The sequence below is a fragment of the Taudactylus pleione genome, unplaced genomic scaffold, assembly GCF_031769625.1.
Source record: "Taudactylus pleione unplaced genomic scaffold, aTauple2 ptg000114l, whole genome shotgun sequence".
Taxonomy (NCBI): Eukaryota; Metazoa; Chordata; class Amphibia; order Anura; family Myobatrachidae; genus Taudactylus; species Taudactylus pleione.
In genome coordinates, this window is record NW_028284516.1 from 4,005,107 (window position 1) to 4,031,950 (window position 26,844).

The 26,844-nt window shown below is 42.0% G+C and overlaps 1 protein-coding gene across 3 annotated transcripts in view; it reads left to right on the top strand.

The window, feature by feature from the left end:
• The window catches only part of RUNX1T1 (RUNX1 partner transcriptional co-repressor 1), a 151,613-nt gene that overhangs the window by 95,947 nt on the left and 28,822 nt on the right, over window positions 1-26,844 (top strand). For all 3 annotated transcript variants that reach the window (XM_088471387.1, XM_088471385.1, XM_088471388.1), the window contains exons 2-7: window positions 4,365-4,502; window positions 6,711-6,952; window positions 12,292-12,381; window positions 19,411-19,592; window positions 24,888-25,138; window positions 25,782-25,867. In XM_088471387.1, coding sequence (XP_088327513.1) covers window positions 4,365-4,502; window positions 6,711-6,952; window positions 12,292-12,381; window positions 19,411-19,592; window positions 24,888-25,138; window positions 25,782-25,867 — 989 coding nt within the window. The remainder of the gene's footprint in view (window positions 1-4,364; window positions 4,503-6,710; window positions 6,953-12,291; window positions 12,382-19,410; window positions 19,593-24,887; window positions 25,139-25,781; window positions 25,868-26,844) is intronic.

Below are 26,844 nucleotides of genomic sequence, written 5' to 3' on the forward strand. Positions count from 1 at the left end.
GTTTCCTACGGCACACATATTGTGCAGTTGTTTGGTTGACTGTATACACGATAAGCTGTGAATAATATACGATGTATCGCATCTTCCGTGCAGCACGGTCGTTGCGATACTGTTATCTGTGAGAGACGTAGTTCACAGATTTACTGTGTGTATACATTTGCAGAAGGTCGGTACGATATATCGTTTGTCAGCTGTAGGATCATATTTAGAAGCGTGTACATGGCATAACAGTCCAGGTTCTAAGGATATCTAAGCTTGAGCGCAGGTGGCATAATTAGTACCTCAATCAATTTGATTTAACCATCTGTGCTCAAGCATGAACATCCATAAAACCAGACTGTTTGGGTGGCTTGAGGACAGAGTTTGGGAACGACGGCTGTCCTCCATTGTCATATCATATATCTAATGACACACGTGTGTGTGTGTGTGTGTGTGTGTGTGTGTTAGTTTTTTTTTGTTGTTTTTTTTTCTTAGTTTCATTTTTGATTCTTATAACTAGTTCAAGAAACCAGAAGAAAATAGTGAACTCATTTCTGAAATGAATAAAATAAAAGTAAATGCACACTTATCCAAAGTACATGAGCTCCTAAAACGTCTAGTATAAACTTATAACTCCAGGGAAGTTCTGGTACCTTGTTTTCTGATTACCAACGCCTCTTTTTTTCAAAGACCAAAAAAAAAGACCGTTCATTACACTCTACAAGGGTATGTAAACCTAGGCAAGATTTCTTTTACACTTCTAAAATGATATGCAAATAAGTAAGCAATACCTGTTCAGGAAATGTCAGGGCTGGCCCATGGCATGCTGGGAACAGTGAGAAAGTTAATGACTTGCAGCAATGTCATTTGTGTTTCCTAGAATTTACTTTTCTCAATAGGAGCAGCTTATTTGCTTGTTATCTGTAGGGAGCAGCCTAAACAGAACTCCCACATTTTTAAAAATGTATACCCCTTTTACACCAGAGCAAAAACCTGGGTTTTTGCTGGGTCTACCCGGGTGGCAGCTCAGTGTAAAAGGGTCCCTGAAAAATAACCCAGGTCAAGTGACCCGGCAATCCAACCCAGGTAGCTACCAGGGTCGAACCCAGGATGGACCTGGGTAATGGTGCAGTGTAAACGGCGCAACCCTGGTTATCCGACCTGGGTCATGCCTAAAATGAGCTGATTGGTGGTTGTTGAGCAGTCACCTGCCACTTTTTATGACCTCACAAGTTTAACAGGGCAGACCTGGGTTCAGTGTGAATGGGGCTGACCTGAGAATAACGCAGATCGATGGTGCTGTGTAAACGGTGTCTGACCTGGGATGGAACTTGGAACCATGTCTGAAAACTCAGGTCGGACCCGAGTTTTTGGTGGAAAAGAGGTATAAGTGTGGCAGCGTAAATGTGCCACAATAGGTAAGGGGAGGAGGGTCGGGGTCAGGGGCGTAACTAGAACTGTTTGGGCCCCATAGCAACATTTTTAAGGGGCCCCCCTAACTTAGGTCTTACACAAAGCCCATAGTAGTTCCACTAAAACATTAAATGCCCACTGTAATGGTGCCCCTTATGCAATGCCCACTGTAATGGTGCCCCTTACTCAGTGCCCCCAGTAGTAATAATACCCCCTATAGTAATGCACCTTGTAACAATGCACCTAAAAGTAATGCCCCCTGTAGTAGTGCCCCCAGTAAAAATGCCCCCTGCAGTGCCACCAGTAGTAATGCTCCCTGTAATGCCCCTTGAAGTGCCCCCAGTAGTAAGGGCACCTGTAGTGCCCCCAGTTACAATGGTCCCAATAGTGCCCCCAGTAGTAAGGCCCCTGTAGTGCCCCCATATGACGTCCCCAGGAGTAAGGCCCCTGTAGTACCCCCATATGATGCCCCTGTAGTGTACATATCTATATCTAGATATAGATATATATTGGAGCTGTCTGTATAATTAAGATAAAGGGCACTGTAGATCTTAATAAAATGAGCAGTCTGTTATGGAAGTCAGTCACTTTTACTCACCCCTATAAGATCCGCTGCGCTGGGACAGACAGTGGAGAACAGTGCTGAGTTGCAGGCACACAGGTGGCCTCTCTATGTGTGGTCGGTTGTACTTTAGTTCCTGGTCTCCCTGCTCCTCGGTGGATGACACAGTGCAGCGGGAGGGAGGCCAGGGATACCGGGAGGAGGACCTGTGCAGCGTCATGACGCGATATGTGCAGGCGCCTGATCACGGGCCAGTGCCACAACAAAAGTGATGGGGAAGGCGGTGCGTTCTTCGGAAGGGGGAGGGGAGCCAAACGGGCGACCAGCGGGCTAATTAAGTTAAAACAGTATTTAATATTAGCCTCAGACTCGCGGCAGAGATGCGGTTTGTGCCAGTGAGCACTCGGGGCCCCTCATGACCTCGGGGCCCGGTGGTGTGCCCCTTGTACCCCCCTGTCGCCGGGCCTGAATCCGTCCTCCGGCTGCTGCTGGCGCCGGGGGGGAAATGAAGAAGCCGGGCGCCCGCTGGTAACACAATCTCAGCGGGCGCCCAGCAAATGGAGGGTGCAGGGGGTGCGATCGCTGGGCTGGCGGGCCCCTTAAGCCGCCGGGCCCCATAGCAACCGCACCCCCTGCACCCTCCATAGTTACGCCACTGGTCGGGGTGGGCAAGCACTTCAGAACCATAAGGCCCCCATACATCTGTGACTGATCTTCGCGATGGGATCGGAAACTCATATCGGCGGCCATCGATGTTCCGCAATCCGTCGGAGGATCTGTGAAATTTTACATGTTAAATTTCACCGATCTGCCAATTACGATATATATTTTTTTTTTTAAGCGTTATCGGCATATCTGTGAAATCCAAACATGGTGGTGGATTTCAACGATCCTGCGATGCCAGGTTGCAGGATGGCTACAAACTCTGTCCTCAGGATCCCACACAGGTCACATTTTCCAGATCACACAGCAGGTGCACAGGTGTATTCATTGCTCACTGACGCTTTTTAAAAGATCCATAGGTGGAGCTAATTATTTCACTTGTGATTCTGTGAGGAGACCTGCAAAACATTCAGCTGTTTGGGGTCCTGAGGACCGAGTTTGAGAACCTGTGCTGTAGAGTAGTGTTACCTATGGTCGGTCCTTATGAAACCCTTACAGTGCATGTTTTCAAGGTATCTTCGGCAATAATTAGAACCACCTGTTTGTCAATTAACACACCTGTGCTCCAGCTAAATGATTTGGAAAACAAGCACTGTTAGGGCTCCATCAGGACCGGGTTTGAGAAACTGCAGTAGAGAACCAATATTAACCACTCATTCATCAAGACCTGACACATAGCGAGAGCGCGCATCGCCGGTCGTTTCCGACATTATAGTGCACGATTAATGAGCGATTGAACGATTACGATGTTGTAATCATTCAATCGCTCATTAAAATCGCCTAGTGGATGTGCACCTATAGATCTCACAACATTTCCCCATCTCTACACCTAGCTAAACAACCTTACCTTGCACTGTCTGCCCTTTTGTCCACTCGTCCTCCCTAACCTGCCATATTTAAACGGAAAATCTTCCAGTCCTAATAACATGTCTGGATCTTATGCTGTCATCAATCTAGACGCACAGGAACTGCAGGCTGTGAATTACGCCAGCTTGCAATATTTACAGTAATTGGAATACACCTGTAATCTTTTTTTTTTTTTTTTTCTATTTAAGCTGTGGTATAAACTGGACTATTTGTGCATTTTCCCCCCTAATGAACAAGTATAAACAATCCGCTGCTGTGTAAAGAAAGAAAAAGCTTTTTACTATGTGACATATGGTATTTATCTATTGTTGCTTTGGAATAAAACAAGAGAAAATAGGGTGGGAGATAGAGCCAGGAGACACGCAGCATTGTACTGAGTCTCTCACAGTATGACAACAAAAGCCGCACAGAGGCCAGCAGGTGCTTAGAAGGGAAGGCAGGGAGGACACAGCGAGATGCCAATAACTCACCTGTAGAACAGAGCATCAGGTTTTGGTTTGTTGGAGCTGTCATATGGGGATTCATTACCGTCCTGCCTCTTTATTTATTTATTTCTCTCCCATACTTGCATTAAAGCTTTGAATTGGACTGCCATTATCGCTTCCGCCCCGGCTGTGGAAGAAGCATCTGTGCACATTTGAATTTAAATAAGCTCAAAAGATTATAGTTCACTGTTTTAAAATGAGGTCTGTCTATCAGGGGTGCTCGCTCCTTTTTAATCATAACGGAAAGAGATTTAAAAAAAACAAAAACCTGTTTGAATGTCGTCGTTGTGATTTTGTGCAGATTCTTTATATATTTGTTGTTATTGTTGTACGTATAAAGATTACATGGAGAATAAAAGGTTTGGTCTATTTTTTTGTTTTATGCTGTTCTGCAGATCGTACTGAGAAGCGCTCCACGATGCCGGACTCGCCTGTGGAGGTAAAGACACAATCCAGGCTGACGCCGCCGACAATGCCGCCTCCCCCGACCACACAGGGAGCCCCAAGAACGAGCTCGTTCACACCTACAACGTGTAAGAAATTCTTTACTGGACTAATTTAAGTGAAATACCTAGTGGCTAATGATTATAGCCTAATGTCTTTTTAAACCTTTAACAGTCACATTAATGTATGGGTAATTTTGTGTTTGTATGATTTTTAATAATCTATTACAATTCCCAATACTTGGTGAGAGATGAGAAATGATACCGGTTATACCATGTGGTTAGCATGATGGCTCGGTGGTTAGCATTACTGCCTTGCACCGCTGGTGCCATAGGTTAGAGTCTGAAAAGGCTCACTTGTGTGGTGTTTGTATGTTCTCCCTAAATGTTTTTGAGTTTCTTCTGGCTGCTCCAGTTTCATCTCACAATCCAAAGACCTACATAATTGGCTTCTGACTGAAACATTAACCCTAACTTGTTTCTGTTTGGTAGGTAATATAGGGGGAGATGTATCGAGATGTGTACATTGGTGAAGTTGCTATAGCAAACTGTCAGCTTCTATCTGTCATTTTATTTACTGTACTAGCTCAAACCTTATTGGTTGCTATGGGCAACTTGTCCACTATTTAGACTGCTTGATACATCTTCCTCATAGACTGTAAGCTCCACAGAGGCATTGACTGATGTGGATGATTATTTATCTGTAAAGCAGTATGTAATACAACAGTTAATTAATTAATATTTTAACATTTCTAATGAATTAGCAAATGAAAGGCATGTACAAAAACACAGGTGTCTTCCTGTTTTGGTTCTCCGCTCTCCAAGAGACACAGACCTGCTTTGTTTACATGTAGTTCGGTAACCATTGTATGAATGACATCACCAGTTAAATTGTAGGGCAGTAACTACCCCACCAGCTTGGTTCGTAGACATGATTGCTATATTTAGGATAAACTGTGCAAATGGTTTGCTTTGTATAAATAGGTACTTTAAAAATGTACATCATTGGGCCTTTTGCAAAGTATATTTCCTGCTGGTTTAATGCCACTGAAATGGCCAATCAAACCTTGTGAATTGGAAAGTTTCACATTTTATATGCTATGACATGCAAGTATTGTTCAAGGATGAAGAATGCAGCGTAAAGCATTGTTACAGCTGTGTGGAAACTGATATATGAATTAGAATTTAGATACACTTGAGGGAACACACAAATATATATGAAAAAATACATGTAAACAGCAGATCGCGAACATATATATAATATATTTTATGTCCAGCTAACACTCTTTCTGCCTTGTTTCAGGTGTAGTGTTATGACTTATAATATCTGTCGTTGTTATAAGCAAATTAGGGAGTATGGTGTAGAAAGAAATTCTCCTCTGCAACTGACCAATTTGGTGCCCTAGTCATGGGCAAACGCAGGGGGGTTTCCATCTGCCTGGAAACCCCCCTCCCCAGCACATACCATGACCACAGTAGAATTAGTAATATAATAGAATTTTACTAGTGCTACATGTTCTTCTCAGTATCACAAATTAAATAATTAGAACCACCTGTGGATCTTTTAACATGTATCAGCCAGTAATAAATAACCTGTGCACCAACTAGGAGATCTGGAAAACATGCACTGTTAGGGATGCACTGCTATAGAGCCCAATATGTACATATATGTCCAGGGAAGTGCTAGGTTCTTCTGCTGCTCCTCCAGGCTCCCGGACTTGCTCCAATGCTCTGGAATGGTGCCATCTAAAATAAAAACATTCAGCTCAGGCAGGATGGCTTACCACCGCATCAAATGACTTACTGTGATCCTGTATATGCTGGAATTATGACACACAATACACATTGTATGACGCATATTAAAGCTAGATAAGTACTAATTCTGCCCTTTTCATGGACTGGCCACACTCTCTCTAAAATCAGGCATTTGGAAACCCCCCTCTAGAAATCCTGCGTTTGCCACTGCTAGTCAAGATTTTAGCTGGTTCTGCACAGCGACGCGTATTTGAAGGGTGATTGATAATCACACTTCTCTTCATATGATCCCAGCACTACTATGGCGGGCACCCCCTCCCTCAGTCACCCGGGGTACTTGACTTGCCTGCCTTCCCCTAGTTAAGTCCCTGTGGCCTACCCCTTGGCACCCCCTCTGGAGCGAAGTCGCCCTGTGCCCAGTACCGGCCCTGACTGTAGCATTGAAAAGAGGATTGACAAAGGTCGATGTCAGGTTTTTGTTTAAAAATATACCAGAGTGGTAATGTGGAGATGATAGGACTGCTTTTATGCTTTATCCATCAGTAACCAATGGCACAAGTCATTCACCAACAGCACTGAATGGAGCTCCGTCCCCTCCTAATGGCTTTAGCAACGGACCTTCCTCCTCCTCCTCATCCTCGTTGGCGAATCAGCAGTTGCCTCCAGCATGTGGTGCGCGACAGCTCAGCAAACTGAAGAGGTTCCTTACTACATTACAGCAGTTTGGCAATGACATATCACCAGAAATCGGGGAAAGAGTGCGCACACTTGTGCTTGGATTAGTGGTAAGTAAAATGGCATCGCAGGTCTCCAGAGTTCCGTTTTATTACAATTAATTTTAGAACACTTTTGTTTTTGTGCTGCGCAAAAATAAATAATATAAAAATGAAACCTGTATGTGAGGGAAAAAAGTATTATAGTTGGTTATCTTTTAGATACCCTAAATGTATTTCTCCAAACTCCATTTTTTTATATTTCAGAGAACACGGAATAACATGAGGCTCAGGGGCCACAGAATATAGACAAACAAATCCTTATTTAAACTGGGGGGGGGGGGGGGGGGTTTACAGGAAATTTTAATAATTTAGTTAAAAGTAAAATCTCAGCTGCAGATTTTTCCCGGTGCCTGATACAGAGGTGGACGGTGATGCAGCCACGACACTGGCTTCTAATGCCACGTGACTGCGTCTTTATTCTGATTCCATAGCCGGTGGGATACATTACAGAGACGTCCACCAGCTGCCACTTCTATCTGAAACTCTGTGTAATAAGTGGCACCATCGGCCGTACATTGATCACGCCATCGGACTTTAAAGCAGCCCTATAGTTGCTCGGACTGTCCTTGGGAACATGGCCGCCGTTGCAACTGCAAAAAAAAAAACGTAGTCGCTGACCGCGACACCCCCGCATCTACCACCCAGGAACGCCCTCAAATTGTATCTTCCTGCATCCAAATTCATTCTGCATTCACCATCGATAACCATCGGGACACATGCATAGTGTACAAAAAACATTGGACAGCTCCGCAAACATTGACATAGCTCCCGTCTGTGAATCGGACCCGAATTGCATTATTATGCTGTCATCGCTGCCAACCTTTTTCCATGCCGGTTCGTGATTAACAGACTCTGGTGGGACAGCCGATTGCAGTACCGCAACATAGGCAAACGCAGGGGGGTTCCGGTTGCCTGGAAACCCCCCTCCCCAGCCCAAACCATAACCACAATAGAAACCGTAATATAATACAATTTTACTAGTGCTGCATGTTCTTCTCAGTTTCACAAATGTAATAATTAGCAGCACCTGTGGAACTTTTAACATGTGCCAGCCAGTAATAAATACACCTGTGCACCAACTAGGAGAGTTAGAAAACATTTTTTCACACTGTTAGGAGTGCACTGCTATAGAACATCAATAGGGTTAATTATTAATACTGTATAATCATACACTATCCAGTGCATAATGAGACCAATATGTACTGTACATATATGTCCAGGGGCGGGATGCACCAAATGGAAAATGCGGTAAAACCCCTGTTTACCGCATTTTCCGTGTGCAGCAATATCCTGGCCGCCGGGCTGCGATGCGGAGGGTAACGCCAGCTGTTGCTGGTGTTACCCTATAGAAGCCTATGGACTTCTACCGCATCGCGCTGGTATGAGGGATCCGATCGGATCACTCCCAGCATGCCCCGCAGCCGTGCCGTCACTGTGCATGCGCAGATGGACTCCCGGGTCATAAACCCGGAAGTCCACTGTGCGGGAGAGATCGCAAAGGACAGCTCTTATCGGAAGAGCTGTCCTTTGCTGTACAGATCGCATATGTTAGTGCATATGCGATCTGTACAATGGCGATGTCCGGCGGTGTTAGGCAGTAAGCATTAGTGCAGCCCGCCCCAGGGCAGTGCTAGGTTTTTCTGCTGCCCCCCAGGCTCCCAGGGGTATATTTATTAAAGTGTGAGATGTTGCCCATAGCAATGATCAGATTTTACTTAACATGTAACTAGCATCTTTTACAAGATAATAGCTATAATCTGATTGGATGCTAAGTGCAACCTCTCCTCTACTAAAAACCTGCACTTTAGTAAATTTACCCTCCAGACTTGCTCCCATGCTCTGGAATGGAGCCCACATCTGAAATAAAAACCTTCAGCTCAGGTAGGATGGCCCTACTGCTGCATCTAATGGCTTACTGTGATCGCTGGTCCTGTATATGCTGGAATGATAACATGCAATACACTTTAACGCATATTAAAGCTGGTTAAGTGCTGATTATTCATGGACACTCACTCTTAAATCAAGCATTTGGAAACCCCTCTCTAGAAATCCTGCGTTTGCCACTGCGCAAGTTTTGGTGTGCAGTTGAGAACTGCGCCACAGAGTCTGACACATTGGTCAAGTGGAATCCCAGCAGCATACGGCTAATACTTATCCTCTTTATGGTTATAGCGGTCTGTTTAATGATGCACTAATTGCAGTCAGTCCTCCAAAAACAAAAAGGTTTCCAGAGCATTGCAGCATTATTTAATATCCGGTGCTGTTTAACCTATTATGTAGAGATATGCAGCGGCCGCTCTACTTAACTTTCGCATAAGCAGTCCACATAGTGAAGATTGTTAAGCAGTAGCTAAAATCGTAGCTATTTAATGCAAAGCTGTACATTATTTATCGCTTAAGAAAAAAGTAAATCCTAAATGGGCCCTAAGGACATGATCTGCGAAAAAACTGTATTGAAAAATAACGAAGGATAGGGAATATCAAGTATAGTGGGAAAACCGATTGCAATGACTGGCATAAAAGTGCAACACATTCAGCGTTCCTCATTAATATGGAGATATGTACATGCGATGTGCCTGCAACATAATGGTTACTCATTGTAACTGGCTGCATTGTCTTCTGTCTTGGGACCAGGTTACATTCTTCCTTGTAAATAGTGGAATGGTGTGCTGACAGATTTATGAGTCATATATCTCCTTTCATTAGATCATGTACTTAAATTATGCAGAAAACAGAGTTACCAGGCGATAAGTAGCAAGATAATCCTAATTACATTACCCCTTTTCAGGCTGGTAGTAATTATCGCATTACCAAAGGAGAATACAGACATTTCGTCCATGCCCTGTCACTTATAGGTACACACTTAAAAAAAGTCATTTTATTTCACTGTTTAGTCTACCCCCTTATACGTTGTTGTTGTTTTATGTACTTTCTATATTGAAGTTGTTGTGTTTTCAATGTAATTGTTCATCTGTGTGGCACCATGGGCACTTGGTAGCATAATATAAATAAAGGATGATGATGATTTAAAAATCACATGTTAAAGGATATCGCTGTATTAATTTTTACTTACATGCCCCTCTTCCCTTAATTGTGACCAGGGGCGTAACTATTTAAAGGCCCCATAGCAAAAATTTGTAAGGGCCACCCAATGGCGAAAAACGTATATAACACATGTAACTTTGACCAAGAAGATGGGCCCCCCTAAGCACTGGGCGCCATAGCTGCACCCCTTGCACCTATGGTAGTTACACCCATGATTGTGACCCCCACAGCTCTGGAGAACTCACTTCCCCACTCCCCATTGCTCTGACTTGTTCTCTGTGAAGGTCAGCAGGGAACGTCGGACCAGTAACTGAGGAATGGAATACTAAGGGTATATGGGTAGGTTGAGAAATTGAATCTGCTCATATGATTTACGAGACCCTTTTTTAGTTAAGCATAGGGTGTCCTTGCAGCCTCCTGAATACACTTCTGCACACATTTCCAGCATTACAGAACATAGTGTTTCTTATTTATGAGCAGTGTTTGTTGTGTCAGAGATGCATTGCTTAAGGCTACAGCAGGACCATACCCTTAATTCAGCCCCATAAACATGGATACATATGGAGGTGCATTCAGAAATCTGCTACTGTAGTGGTCTGATGCGCACGGCCCACACAGCTCATAGTCGGAGTCCAGACCGGGAGGTCACATGGCAAATGGTCAAAATAAAGATGCAGAATAATCCAGGCAGTGGCCAATACCAGATACATAAACTAGACTGTGGCATGACCAAGTCTTGAAGGGGGAAGGGAAAGGCCTGGCACCTAAAACACATCCAGTGTGTTCCAATTACCTGGTCTTCACATGCTATTATTAAATTAACTACCTTTCCCCTTAGGACTCCCCTCAAGTACTTGGATGCTTGTCAAACATCGGGAAATCCAAAGCTATAGCAGGGCCAGAACAGAGAAACTAGGTAGCAACAATAAGGAAATAAGGTAAAATGGGACAACGAGAAATAGGAGTAGATGTACTAAACCATGGAGAGACTGAGAGTACCAACTAATCAGCTCCTATCTCTCTCCACTTTGGCTCTCTCCAAGGCTTGGTACATTTCCCCCATAGACTGATAGAAACATAAATGGCACAAAGACTGGGGCAATAAGCTCTAATCGAGGTAATAATTTGGGGCTGAACACAGGGACAGGCACAGCCGGACTGGCAATTCTGGCAAATGCCAGAAGGGCCGATAGCCAGATTGGTACAGCCGTGTGAATGCCTGGCCGAGCAGCTCTGCTCAGACATGGCCCTTTTCCTACACACTGGGACGACTGTACTGAAGTATAGCTCGAGTCCGTCCCTTGGGACAGGCAACATAATGTTCCAATACTGATCACTCCAGGAGGTTGTTGGGAACTTGCTACAACTGGGTGGTTAGAGTAGAGAAGACAACGGACAGAAAGACAAGACCCACATGAGAAGATGAAGCGTAATACACCACAGCAACTACTCCAATAGCCCAGTAGCTTGGGAGCAGAAACCGAAACAATGAAGTAGGTGCAAACCCCAACAGAGCCCCACACTCTGTCAGTAACCGCTGGAATAGGAGGCACAAATAGTGTACTATATAAATCTCCCTCGTTGTTAATGCATGGAGGTGCAGTGCCATATACTATGTGATTGGGCATATGGAATATAGTGTTCATTCTAGCACCCTGCACCTGTCACAACTTGTGCAGTTCCTCTTTCCTGCCTGGGGTGTCGCGCTCTGCTCTGGTGCTTCTAGCATACTCAGCTAATGCAACAAACTGCTGAGATACAGACCAGTGTGTGCTAGAAGAACCAGAGGAAAGAGCGACACCTCAGTCAGGAAAGAAGAACTGCACGGGTTGTGACAGATGCAGGGAGCTAGAATGAACACTGGAATATATGTTCTACATAAGAAAAAAAAAAAAAGAATTGGAAATAAACATCTCCTACACACAGGAGACGCCAACTTTTTGTGGACTTAACCAGAATTCATTGGTTCTCTATGAAACAATGTATTTGTGTTTGTCTGGTGCCAGATTACAATGCCTTTATAATGTTACTAGTACATAGTGAATTCATAGGCTGCATATCCATTTAGTCCTTCCAATGGCTGCCCCCACCGTACGTACAGTAGTTAAAAGGTCTGCTGTAAATATCTCCTACTTATACATCCCATGTTTTCTGTGTGGGTAAACATTTTATTTAGGACTTAAATCAAGGCGCTAAAGAAAATACTTAGACTTACCCTTTGCAATAATTTTGTGCTGCTAACCTTTTTTAAAGTGGTGGCAATCAGCTAAACAATTTTATTTTATTTTTTTTATATCCTACAGAATTCTACGCTGACAATTGAAGAATTTCATTCCAAACTGCAAGAAGCGACTAACTTTCCGCTGCGACCCTTTGTCATCCCATTTTTAAAGGTATTGCACAGTTCATCGATCTGGAAATGATTTCAAACCTTATTGTTGCTAGGTCACAAATGTGTGTTTCGCTTTTAAAGAGAGAAAATGGAAAATAAATCTGAGCTGTGAGGACTGTGCTGTGATGGAGACAAGCCCTGGGTGATTCTTTGCCCTTAGCTATTTCTTTGTGTTATTAATGGTTGTGTGGTGTGACAGCTCTATGGGTAAATAATTTAGGATGGTTTAGTCCTCTCCATTACTGTCTGCGGCAGAGAAGCTGGGCAGTGTAAAAGCGATGGTGGTGCACATCTTTAGTAGAACTGGAGGTGATGGTCATTGTTTATGCAGGTCATTTAACAACCTATCATAGGGGCTGATTCTGCGTTGTACGCAGTCTCGGCCTTCCTGCGTCTTTATGTTAATGCCGCTACTAATACCCTTCCCTGGTGTAATTCGATGCGTCCAATGTGCAATGAGTAAGAAGTCCACTCACAGCGTCTATAGATGCTGCATTACCGCCTGGTGCTTCTTTAGATGCACCACCGAAACTTGCACCAGCCCTGTGGTAGGTGCAGTTTCTCCGGCCTCCTATGTGAGCGGCCATGCGTCTCAGTATGCAGCCGCTTTCCGCAACATGCCTGTGACACTCCATTAAGATGCAGCATCTCTGTACATCCTTTTAGCCACCCCATCACCTGTTACCTTCCATTCACAGTCCAGGAACGCCTCTTTTCTGATACCGTGTCTAAATTTCTGCTGCGACTCTGTATGAACAAAGGCCCTCATTCAGAGCCGTACACTCTGAGCAGAGCGCACGCTCTGAATGAGGGCCGGCCTCCATGAAAATGGAGCGTCCTTCTGGACGCTCGTATAGCTGTGGGTCACCACCCACAGGCTATACGAGCGTGCATTTTGATGGCCGCGATGGTCGAGACCATCGCGACCATCGAAATTGCGAGCCGGAGCCTGCGGTTGAGGTTTTCAACCGCAAGCTCCGGAGTGATTTTGGCTCTATCAGAGCCAAAATCACTCCCACTGACATCACTAGTGATGTCAGTGGGCCGGCTTTTGACGGGAGGCGTTCCCGTGGGAACGCCCCCGTCAGGGAGGCACGCCTACCAAAGGGGGCGTGCTGTCAATCAACATTGACAGCACGCCCCCTTTGATCGGACACAAAGAGCGAAGGACTTTCCTTCGCTCGTTGCGTCTGGCGCATGCGCACGACGGAGCTCCCTCCGTCGTGCGCATGCTCAGTCCAGAACATCGACCCACTTGCGAGCGGACAGCCGCTCGCGAGTGGGTCTGAATCAGGCCCAAAGTCAGGATGCATGCGCAGTGGGACTCGGATGCATTCGCAGGCGATAAATATCGCTTCAGTGTCTGACATCAGAGTTACAATAGACCCCTTTTTTAAAAAAAATAAGAGGGCTTATTCCTATTTCTCTATGTATAAAAATAAATGACATAAAGAAACCAGAGATTTCTCCAGTGATGCCAAACTGATTGTCTGACAATACTGCCGCCATTGCCAGCTATGGCGGCAAAGCGTTTTTTATTTATTTTTATTTTTTATCAACTTGGGGGGAGATGTACTAAGGCTCTGGAAAGTGATACATTTCAGAGTGATAAATTACCAGCCAATTATCTCCTAACTGTCATGTTACAGGCTGTGTTTGAAAAATGACAGTTAGGAGCTGATTGGTTGGTAGTTTATCACTCTCCAAATTATCACTCTTCAGCGCTTAGTACATCTACCCCAGGGCCTGTGATAAAAAAGTTCAGCTTCAGACCCGTGTTGTGATGGTGATATTTTTTTGTGTGTGCACGGCCTTAGTGGCTCTCATATATGCGCTGTTTGGGAAAAGACGACATTGCGTACTTCACATGCGCTGCCTCATTGGGTTGAACATTCAAAATAGGGTCACTCTCTGACAAGTACGTATTGAGTCAACGACACTGGTTGCTGGAGTGGTCAGTGACTGCAAGACCTCTCCGGCGCGTGACATATTGATACAGCGGATTCCTGTAATGAGTGGCCATACAGGATGTGTCAATCTGTAAAAAACATGTATGTCATGTTAAAATAGTAAGTAAAGCCACATTTTAATTTACACATATAATCTATATATTAAATCATGCTGAGCTGAATAATCGTATATCATACCGTTCACTGTATCATACCTCCCAACATATGGGAGTGATGAGGCGGGATTCCCTGTGCGTGCCTTAAATAGGGGTGTGGCCTCACGTTTCGCCCTCATTTCCATCACTCTGGGCGTGTGCCCAACGCTCCTCCAGGCTCACCCCACCGCACTGTTTAGAAAGCGCTCTCCCTACCTTCCTCCCCACAGAACACATTGGCCCGCGGATGGGGTGATGGGACAGTTCCCGAAAAGCAGGACGGCTGGTGGTTCTGGTATATTATACTTTCTTGGCTCATATCTGAAAAGTTCAGCTTTGTGTTTTAATGGACCTATAAGCTTATTTTAGCAACATAGAATAGTTGTTCATCATTTTAACTTGTCCTAAAGAATGGTAAAAGCTAATGTGTTTGTAACCCACGGCTACCATAATACATTACTTAATGCCATGTGCTAATCCTCATTAAATAAGACTTGTTCTTAAAAAGGATACATTTGTAAACCACTGACTTGTATTTAATATAATATAGTGGTTATATTAATCAGCAAACTGTGTTCCCTTCACAGGTCATGGAAGATAAGAATTACGAAAACAGTCTCTTTAACAGAGCTATGTTGTTGGGCTCAGTGCGTTTATTATCTTCCCACAAAATAGCAGCAATACATATGTATAGCACATTATGTTCTTAACTCACACTAACAAACCTCGCACAAGAATACGTCTCTGCCAAGACTGAGTAATTACAGAAAATGATAGACATGTAGGCACTGAATTTCTGCAGTAAAGATATTTCGATGGGTATTTTAAGGCAATTCTCTGCTGAACCTAGCGTGATCTTGTGACTTTTTGCACGTTGCTCTGTAAAATGACAGGTAACTCCCTGCAAAAATGCGTAACAGCCTGTTATAAAGCCAGCAGAGATAGGAGCGCATGCAAATGAAGTACAATGCAATTCTCATCGTGGCTTAATATGGAAAAAAAAAAATAGAAACATTTTCTACAATTTGGGAACTTTTGATTTAGAGGGAGATTTAATAAAGCTTGGAGAGAGATAACATTGTGAGAGAAAGCACCAACCAATCAGCTCCTAACAGTCATTTTTCAAACACCGCCTGTAAGGTGACAGGAGCTGATTGGTTGGTGCTTTATCTCTCTCAATTTTATCTCTCTCCAAGCTTTATTAAATCTCCCCCTTAATCTGTAACGGCTTTCAAAATGTGTTCAAGAAATATAAGCAGGCTTTAGGGGTCGGGTATCCGTTCCTGGTGCACATATTGCCGGCGGTCGCAATGCCGACACCTAAAATCCTAACCTTGACCCTCCAGTACTGCAGCCAAACACTATCTCCCCCCCTCGGCCTACCCCTAAACCTAACTCTTAATACTTACCTGCGGTATCTCAGACGCTGGGATCCTGACCCATATTGGGATTTCGGCATCGGGCTTGTGAGTGCCAGCTTTTTGCGTGCCAGGACGTAACTACATCCCAGCCTTAATATTTAGTGTTAGTCTTAAAACAATGTTAAAACACAACTTAAAATGAAACTCCACTCAAATCTGAAAAATGCAGCTTTCAGTCCAGTATCCTAAATTCATCCCAATCTCAGTAGTTTGCTCACTATGGCCTCTTGTTATCTAATATGTACTTTGTGCCTCCCGTGCTGGCAGTATGTAGTGACCGGAATCTGTATTTCGAAGCCTATCTTAAGTCCCGTGTCGGGATTCAGACCGACGGCATGCCGTCTGCCGGTCTGCTAACTACATCCCGTAGTGACTATACTGCTTTTATACAGACAGCGGGATGGAGTGCAGCTGACATCATTTGTACAACACAGCCAACACCTAGTTGACGCTGAGCTACAATGGCTGTGGGTTGAATTGTCACAATTTAACCCACTGTATTTATCCCTCTCCCTCCAACAAAAGTCTAACATGCCATGCAACAAATACTTTAGCTATGGCTGCATATGATGTGCTTCAGTGTCCTTACCGCAAAGCACAGTAAGATAGTCTTCAAATGCTAGTAACCTATAATATTGTGTTCCAAATGCAGATAAACGTTAGCTGACACCATTCTAATGATGCCAAATCGGGAGCATTGGTTTTGGCAAAATGAATTGTGCGGCGCTTCATTCATTTTCATTTATTAATGTACTTATAACAGGAAAAAAAAAATTGTATATAATTGTGTGTGTATATAGAGATAGAGATATATATATATATATATATATATATATATATATATGCGTGTGTGATATATATAATCATACATATTATAAAAATATACACATACAATCTATCTCACTTCAGGGTCAAATTGGCTGCCACATAAAGAGAAAAGCTTACAAGGACACTTCCTCATTCTTCTATCAGAGCTGTGCGCCATATGGCCGCCATATCATTTACTTTGGATCACTGGAATCAAAGATGCAACTTTTTTTTTTTCTAATTTTAGTGCTTTTCCTCAAAGGAGACATTAATGACAAAAACCATATGGTTGTGGGAACACGGGGCCTTAATAAGTGCATTCAAACGCAGCTGTAACAATATGCATTAAAATCTTGTTTTCATTAAGCTAATGCAACCCGCAGACCCACGATTCCATTCTGAGTTTATGGAGAAACATTTACTGGAAGGATATTAGACACCATCCTAATTACCTAATCTGGCACCAGAACTAGAACAAACAAAATTGCTTTGTATTACCATTTTTTTTTTTTAATTGAAAGAACATGTTTATAGAATTGCTGAATTAAAAAAAAAAATGGGGAGGAAAAAGAAAAATGTTCTAACCGTGTCATCGTTACTTTTGAATTTGTCAGAGGCAGCATTTCTGCTTTTCATTAGCTATTAAACAATGAAGGGCTGGGGATATTGTGTTCGATTGAGTTGTTCAATTTGCGTTAATTTTATTGTCATGTGTACAGCAACTTTTGTATCATTCTGGAAGGAGATGTATCAAACCTGCTACTGAGTAGAGAAGTTGCCCATAGTAACCAATCAGCTTATAGCTAGCATTTTATAGAATGGACTTCACACATGCTAGCTATAAGCGGATTGGTTGCTATGGGCAATACCTCCACCTGTCCACTTTAGAAAGTTTAATAAATCTGCCCCCAAGTTTGATGAATATATGGTCATTCCTTGATCAGGCCGAGCAGCTGAACCACTGTTCTGCTACTAGGGTTGAATGTGACGGCACACACTGGCCAAAATCTTTCACCTATTACTCACATTTGCCAACAAGCTAGATAATGGTCCTGTTGAATTAATTAGGATCTTCATCAGCCACTGTTGTGTGTTTATGGCCGGTTACATTGCGGTGTCAGGCCAATTGCCCAATATCCCCTGTCGTGGATGATTGATGTGATCCACACATAAAGACAACATATCATTGTTAAATATACAGTGGGGCAGATGTACTAAGCTCTGGAGAATGATAAACTACTAACTAATCAGCTCCTAACTGTCATTTTTCAAACACAGCCTATAACATGACTGTTAGGCGCTGATTGGTTGGTAGGTTATCACTTTCCAGAGCTTAGTACATCTGCCCCACAATGTCTAAAACTAATTTTAAACATTTGCAGCAAGAACATTGGCAAATTGAATTAAAACCATGTACTTTGCTGCGCACGACACTCTCTGCCCAAGACAGCTGCCTTGGCTAGGCTCTCTTTTGGACCATCACTGGCAATGTAGCATGTAGTTTTCCTAATGGGCTAGAAAAATGTAATTATAATGGCTATAGGTGTAACCGCTTTAGCAACTGAACTTTTTTTCTTTTTAATATCCCTGGGCAGTTGCATAGTTATTTTTGTCAGCGCTGTATTTGGTACTGAGTTCTGTGTGATCAATCAGATGCTGTGTTGTTAATGTATAGAGGTTGGTCCTGGCCGCAAGCCCAACAGACTCTGCCAAAAGTCATCTGCTCACAGCACAGCCAGCATGTAATAGTAATTTTTCCTAATTATCATTCAGGAATTTGTCTCTGTGAGACTGCAAAAATAAATGTATTTTTTCTTAGTGCAATGATACTTTTTTTAGACTCTGGGCAACGATACGGTATTTATAAACCTCATTGCCTGGGACCCTTCTCCTGGACAAACATTACAACTTTATTCCTATTGAAAATTTTGCCAGGTGCATTTGATCAGTGTGGGCATAACCGTGCATCTAGTTTAGTGTTTAATAAATATGAGCAGCAGAGGCTCCTGCCCTCTTACCTAAGGGGGGCTGCCACCGCTGCTGCTGGCCTTGGTCTCGGCGCCTGCTAAAATGAATCGGGAAGGCTTCTGGACCTACGCATGAGCGGCGATGCGCATGCCTAACACAAACTTCTCGGGCTGCATTGGATGCAGCCACGAGAAGCCCTGTAGGGCTGCCCGAAAGTCTCTGTTTATCGCAGCCCGGACTGGCAGTTCCAGGGGTAGTGACACCTCCCCCTGGCTGCCTATCTTCCGTGTGACTGGCAGATGGCGCTTCCAATAGGAAGCCACCTCCAGTCACAGTGAAGCCAGTGCAGTCACGAACTGCACTGGCTCACTGAACAGGGGAGGATCTTACTGGGGGGGCTGCAGCCTCGTAAGATCCGCCACTGGATATGAGGTTGCAGAATATATTATGTATTTCATGGCCCCGCATACTATAGACGCTATTATTTTTATTTATTTATTTTTACTGCATTTCATCAATACAGCACTAAGTGTTGCAATATCTAGTGACCTTACCTTTTGAGTGCAGACCGCTGTTCTGCCATTGTTGCCTCCCTGTGATACTTTACTTGGAACACGAGGAAAAAGAATGATTATAGATTTGTTTAATCGGTTAGATCATGAATCGGCAAGCTTCTTTCTTCTGCCTTTGCAACAATCTGTCTTCTCAACGTGTCTTGTATATTTTGTAGGCCAATCTGCCTCTTCTACAACGGGAACTTCTGCACTGTGCAAGGCTGGCCAAGCAGAACCCAGCCCAGTACCTTGCCCAACATGAGCAACTGCTCCTGGATGCCAGCACCACCTCACCTGTTGATTCCTCCGAGCTGCTTCTCGATGTGAACGAAAACGGGAAGAGGAGAACTCCTGATAGGTAAATAATATCAGGTTCTAAACTTTGTTGTTGTTGTTTAAAAAAACAACAAAAACTTTTTTACGCTCTATAAAAAAGTGCTCCTACTTTGCAGCACTTTTGAATGTCAATAATTGTCCGTTAAATTACTTTTCAATCTTTGCTAGCATTATAAACATACAGCAGCCTCTGTACCAGATCTTATTTTCCGACAATCTTTGCTGTTCTATTTAAATAAGAATAGACAAGAATGAAACTTGGCAAACTTAAGAGATCTATTAACTGCCCACCTTTAGGCTCATCTATTGTTATACCCACCTCCAACCGTGCTGCACCCCCATGGTAATATTATGGAGTGGGTGGGGTTATGTCTGGCGCGGAAACAGTCTTGCAATATCACAGCAGGAAAATAAGGCATTGGTGCTATACCTCCGTATTTTTGTTTAGCATACATGACTTTTTGTTGTCCTGTCTGAATTGCAAGTTCGATTGGGCAGGGAAATTGCATGACTCCTGCGTATTATGTTGTGTAAAATTAGATTTACTATATACAGAAAAAAAACCAATCGAGAAATGTATTCAATTTTATTTGTTGGACAAGCGAGGAAACAATATCTTCTTTTTTTTTCCCTTACAACAAAATTGAATTGCACTATTCTAGCAGCAAAAGATAAGTTAGACACAACAAATCATCTTTCACATCCCCTGTATGTTCTCTGCAGACTAAATACACTTCTTACTATTTCTAATATCCTAATAAAATAGGTCTTATCTGGCTGCTCCACTCGCCTGGCCCCACAAGCGCTTCCAAAAGATTCCAGGAAATATGTACTAAAAATAAAAAACACATAAAACATGGTTAGAGGAAGAAAAAAGACATTTAAATTACAAGGTCTATTCCAGTTACTGTCTCCCCCCTTCCTCCCCTATTTCCAGTAGAATATAATATATGTGAAATGCATATGTGGCACCACCCAACATATGTTTACAGACTTGATATGTTTTTTTTATTGTTATCAAGGAATGCAACCAAATTGCCAATGAAGTGCACATAGTAAAATGTATAACAGGATGTGGATTGTAACTGTTTTCTGCTGATGTTTGGTAGCAGAATTCCAGTTTAGGTGTTAGCGATTTGATTAAAGTGAGCTCACGGAAGCAAAGCTCTTGTTATCTGTTACGTCGTTATGTGCCGTGAAATAAATATAACAATGGTAACTTTAAATATCTTACTCTCGGCTAATAAAACCATGGGAGCCCCTTCACCGGGCTTTGTAGTTAACCATTACTCTCACCGCAGGAACTGTATATACCCCCACCGCAGGTATTTCTCTAGGTGGTTTTGCTGGATGAATTTTTTAACTTTAACTTTTTATTAATTTATTTTTGTTATATTTTACCAGTTTTAATAAAGGCAAAATGGGTAATTTGCCTGGCCCAACAGGATACAGGGCCCACACTTCTCAGTAATTTAAGTGTTTCTATCACAGTCCCCTGGTGTCTTCAAAAGACCAGAGACTCTTGTTTCAAAGAGGAGAGAACCCCCCTTTCAAATAGAGATGAGCAGTTCGGTTTTGGCTCTGATCTTTCCGCCAGGTTCTAATCTCGGAACAAGGCAAAACGTCATCTTTCATGGATATCTTGGCACAGATTTCCATAAAATGTTTTGATCCCAGTCAAAACCGAATCGCTAATCTCTACTTTCAAGTTCAATGTATAGATAAAACATTCAATAAAGAGGGCCTAACCTCAATCTTACCGTATAAAGACTAACTCTTTTCCCAAAAATTATATCCAGAGCCTCAATATGATTCTAAAGCAAGTTGTAACACTTGACCCAGTAGCAACATCTTTGCTCTCAAGAAATCATCCTATAACTGTTTCTAAAATAGTCCCCATTGGTGTTCTTATTTTTTGAGATTGGGGACCCACTATTTTTATCATTGCCCAGGAACCACCAATATGTTTAATGTGGCTCTCTCTCCACCGCTGACACCTAGGAGCTGATTCTGAGTCAGGCGTAAAGCCGATATTCATGTAAGTTGGCAACTTTTTTTTTTTTTTTGCAACTGCTCATGTGTTTAGCGGTGTGAACGCACAGTCGCAGGACCGATTGAGCCAAACTGACTCTGAAATGTTCTGGGCCTTGACTAGCAGGCAGTTTTGTGTTTGCACGAAGATATTCTATCTTATGGGTGTGTTAAGGGAGTGTCGTGGTCGCGTAGCTGGAATGGTTTTGAACTCTGACCCTTAATTGCTTACACTAAAGGCCATCAGACAGAGATTCTGCCCCTAGCATGTGGCTTGTGCAAGTCTTAAAGGTGCTTCCGATGGTTGTGAATGCAAACCCTCATAGTGGGCGTCCCGGCCCTTGCGTATTCAGGCGTATGGATGTACACAAAGAAAGATGCTAACAATAGCAGGCAAGACTACAGTAAAAGAAGCTAATTCGGTCGCACCAGCATCCAACAGAGAATCGCCACCCTATTGTGCCCAGATCATTGATAGGGTGAGTTGCCCATAAGTAATTTCTTTTTCATTGTTTTACTGGAATCCAACCATTGCATTGTACATGTATTTAAAACTTCATCTGAAATACTCACTGATGGTTCCATTGAGTATTAGGAGTAGATTACCAATGCCAAGATCTTATACAGGAGTCATATAATATGAATTCAAGACAGTAGATCATGTTCTCTTACAGCCTCCAGAACTATGGTTTGGGAAGTGCTGTACTTTATAATTTACGTCATAAAAATTTAGAAATAGAGAAATTTATATAATTTTTTTTTCTACGTAAGCCCTCCCTTCAACAGATTAATATATATATATTTTTTTAAAACATATTGAAATGGAACTGGCATATATCTCTGTTGTTTTCTCCTTTGATGTGGTTATCTCTACAAACTTACTCTTCTCAAGCGTGAAATTAGACGTGTCAAAAATTTTAGCCAGGAGCTGTTTTTCAGAAGCCGATTGCATGCAAATTTCTTTGACACCGTGCTAAAATAGGACTTTAAAGAATATTGAGTAGCAAGGCGCTAGAAATTATGATATGGTGTTTAGCTTGTGTATGCGTTTTGTTGTTTTGAATGCTATAAAATTATTTACTTTTTAATTATGTGTATTTAGGAGTATACAGTTTTAAATTAAACCATATCAGCATTATAAGCAATTAAGTCTTAGATTATCCAATTTAATCTTGTTAAATCCTCTGTTTAATTTTGTAATTTTTCTAATTTAAAAAAAAAATACAAAATTTGTTTATGGAGCCCAAATGGTTGTTGAGGTTTTTATATTTATGATTTGGTGTGATAGGACTAATGAAGAAGGATATTTTGTGTTTTCAAAAGGTACGCAAACACTTATTTTATTCAAATGTTTTTTAAATTCAGGTATTCTGTTTTTATCACTTCGAAGGTTGATTGATGGCTTGTTTCATTTTAAAGTACAGGTACCACTAAACCTAAAACACAAATGATCTTATAGAAAGGGAACTTTGTGTTTAGTAATTCCGTGGGAGGACTCTGCAGCTCTTGGGGCTGATAACAGAGAACAATATCTTGTACTGATCTACAAAGCTAAAGTAAATACAATGTTAAATGTGGTGTCAAGGTATGAGGAATATTTGCGTGTATATATGTGAGTATGTATGTGTGTGTGTGTGTATTATATATATAATGTGCACGTGTATATATATGTGTGTGTGTGTTTGTGTGTGTATATATATATATATATATATATATCTCTGACTCAATGTTCCTAGTTGCTTTTTTTTTGTGAGGCAACTTGTTGTGTTATATTTCCTAGTATTTTAACCTATATGTGGACTTTCTGCAGAGCATGTCTTAGGTTTTTTTTTTGTTTGTTTTTTTTGTTTTATTGCAAAGCCATATATATAACATCTAGTACTCTAAGCACCAGAAAAAACATTAAAGAACTTTGAACCTCACATTTCCGGTGTGTTTTTGGTCCCCAGTTTGGTAGTGCTTATGTACCTAGTGTTGTCTCGAAAGGAGTATTTGTTCTGGAAGTTTGGGAGTCTTATACGTGAAAGGATATTTATTGATCATAATTGTCCCCCTGCTATTTGCCATACAACATGGTTATGGAGGAAGAAAACCAACATTGTTTAATTTATCTGGGAAACCTAGACTATTGTCCACTGATGCTACAGCCATTTGAGAATGGACTATTTATCAGGATGGTTCTTTGCCAGGGACAGTTTCTGAATGTGGTTGCTATCCCCATTGCAAGTTCTGGCAAGCTATAGACCGATCAGCCCGTCGGTGACATTTATTAATGTACTGTATATTCTACCAAATGAAAAACCTGCATACCCTACCCTTATGTAGGCTTTTTTTTAAGTAGGGCAGAGTGTTTCTGTTAAACAGGAAGGGTTAACAAATGGAGGCAAATACTATATACCATGTAAAAAAATAAAAAAAAAATAGCTATTTTGAAATATCTAGCGCTGTTATGCTGATGCAGTCGACGTAAGTTTTGTGAATTGCCTTTTTCGTGGAAATTTAGGTTTAATCTGGTTTGAGCAGTCTGACAGTGAAGCTTTATGTTTTACTGAATGTTTTCTTGGTGCATATGGTCTGGCACGGATGAGCAGCCACGGTGAGATTTTGGAGTCTATTAAACTGGCTCATTAAAAAGATCAATCTGTTTCGGTAATAACACTGGGAGCCATCAGTCACTGAAAGAGTAAAAACAAAAAAAAAACCTGACACGTGAGCGTAAAACACAACTGATGAATTTGTCCATGGCGTGTCATGGCAGCAGCAATGAGATCAGTACATATCTCGCTATTGGAGTCTGTTCTTGGCTAGTCTAATGCTTTGTTCTACATTGCAGGTTCTATTAACTTCTCTTTAAAAGAGGGAGGTTTATCAATCCTTCTAAAAAGGAGAACAGTAGGTTTTGACCGATCAACCAATCAGATTATAGCTATCATTAATCTAGTACATTCTATAAAACGATAGCTGGCATCTGGTTGCTTTGTGCACATCTCCTTCTCTTTAGAAGGTTTGCTATACCTCCCCCTAAGGCATAAAGTAGATCAAACATGGGGACTACCCCATACGTAAAATAAAAGTTCTTCATTAGAGGTTTCAGGTTTTGCTTAATGACCATTTTTCTCCATGGTCAGTGAGGAACAGATTGGGGTATGACCCTAGTTGTAGTTGCTGGGTGCCAGATGTGACCAAACCGTGTTCTACATGATCTCCACTGGGTCTGTCTTCACGTAAGATCATTAAAATACACTTAGATTACATTTGTAGTACATTACACATATTTTCTTTTCAGAACCAAAGAAAATGGCTTTGACAGAGAGCCTTTGCACTCAGAGCATCCAAGCAAGCGGCCATGCACTATTAGCCCCGGCCAGCGGTTCAGTCCAAATAATGGCTTATCCTATCAACCCAATGGTCTGCCTCACCCTACCCCACCGCCACCTCAGCATTATCGTTTGGATGATATGGCCATTGCCCACCACTACAGGGACTCGTACAGACACCCTAACCACAGGGACCTCAGGGACAGAAACAGACCTATGGGTAAGAGAACTAGAGGTCTTTTTATATTTCTCCTGTGTTTAATGCGGCTTTGTAGAGAATATTAACTTAGTTACTGCTACTTGATTATATGGCGGTAATTTAGAAGTAAAAAAAATAAATAAAACACTGTGGTCATTGTTATAGTAGAAAATATTATAATATTAAAACTGAAACTCAATAAATCACAATTGCTATTGATTTAAGTGTAGGAGAAAAGCTCTTGAAATAACAGCCAGTTGCTTTCGACAGTGAAAGTGGTAATTAAACACTTGGAGCTCCCACTGAAGACCTGACAGCCAAACTAGAGCAGCTTATCTCCTACTCTTGAAATCAGATTTATCAATGACAGAGGGGATGTAAATATACAGCGCATGGAGTGCGTCAATTGCTTCGCAGCTAGGAATTCAATACATTCTGACATTCTGTCTTGCTATTGTCTCCTTTGAGCCGTGTACTATTTACTTACCCAAAGGAACAGAATATTAGAATTTTCTCTGTATTCTTTATTTTCCACTGGGACAAAGTTATTAACTCTCCACCACCGCGGGAAAAATAGACACTTTTAAAGCTATTGTTGAAAGACTTAATCCATTTCTCAAAAGGGTGTTAATTAGTGTTGAGACTATACATCTGCTTTGTCTAGGGTTGCACGGAACACGTCAAGAAGAAATGATAGACCATAGACTAACAGACAGAGAGTGGGCAGAAGAATGGAAGCACCTTGACCATGTAAGAACCTCTCAATCTTCATAAAAGTTTTGCAGGATATTATGGAAATACAAATGCTATTAGGGGCTTCTGTTCATTTTACAATGATGATTTTATTGTAAGCAATATGAACAATCATACATCATACTAGAGACAATTAAGACCCTTTATAATTATGGTATATGTTATTTTAATAACAATATAAGTTTTTTGAGATTCTTGCAGCATATAAAAAGAATGATTTCATGTCTAGGAGTCATATTCAAATATTATTAATTGGTAACGTTAAACAAGTATTCTAACACTGCAGGATAATGTTCCCCGGATAGCGCAAGAATTTTATTGTAGTTTAAGCTGGCAGGTAATGCAACACGGCCAAACTATCTACTAAACTTTTCCAGCAGATCTAGAGATGGCAGTTACAACTGATAATCTTCACCAAAACACAGTTTCTCTTCTATGGAATTTTTTTAATATTTGCAGTTATCGGAACCCAAGAGATGGCTACTCAACTATGTTAATGTCTCCGTAACTCCCTGTCCCCATCCCTCCCCGCCACAGTGGATAAAAAAGCAATTTGCCCTGCCTTGTTTTTTTGTTTGTTTTTTTTGCTTTCTTCGCGGCCTTAGTTTAACTATCTTGTAGAGTGGCAAAATTTTTCAACATGGTAAAAACATTAATAGCAGTTGACAAGTTCTATTGAAGCTAAAATGAAAGGGGAGAAGAATGTGAGAGCTAATGGGGGTATCCAATTAGCAGCGCTAAAGTAGCACTTCTAATTGATCGCGGCGGGGCTATCCAGTTAGCCCCGAAGTGCCGCCCGACACTGGCGCTTATTGTGGATATTCCACGATAAGTGCTGTTTTTTCACAACTTAAATGGCAAAAACACATAGGTCCACAAGCTTATCGCGGGTCCTATGTGTTTTCGGGAGAACTATCCTATTTCGACCTAAATAATAGGATAGGGTGAAAAAAAAAATCGGCGAACAATCTCTG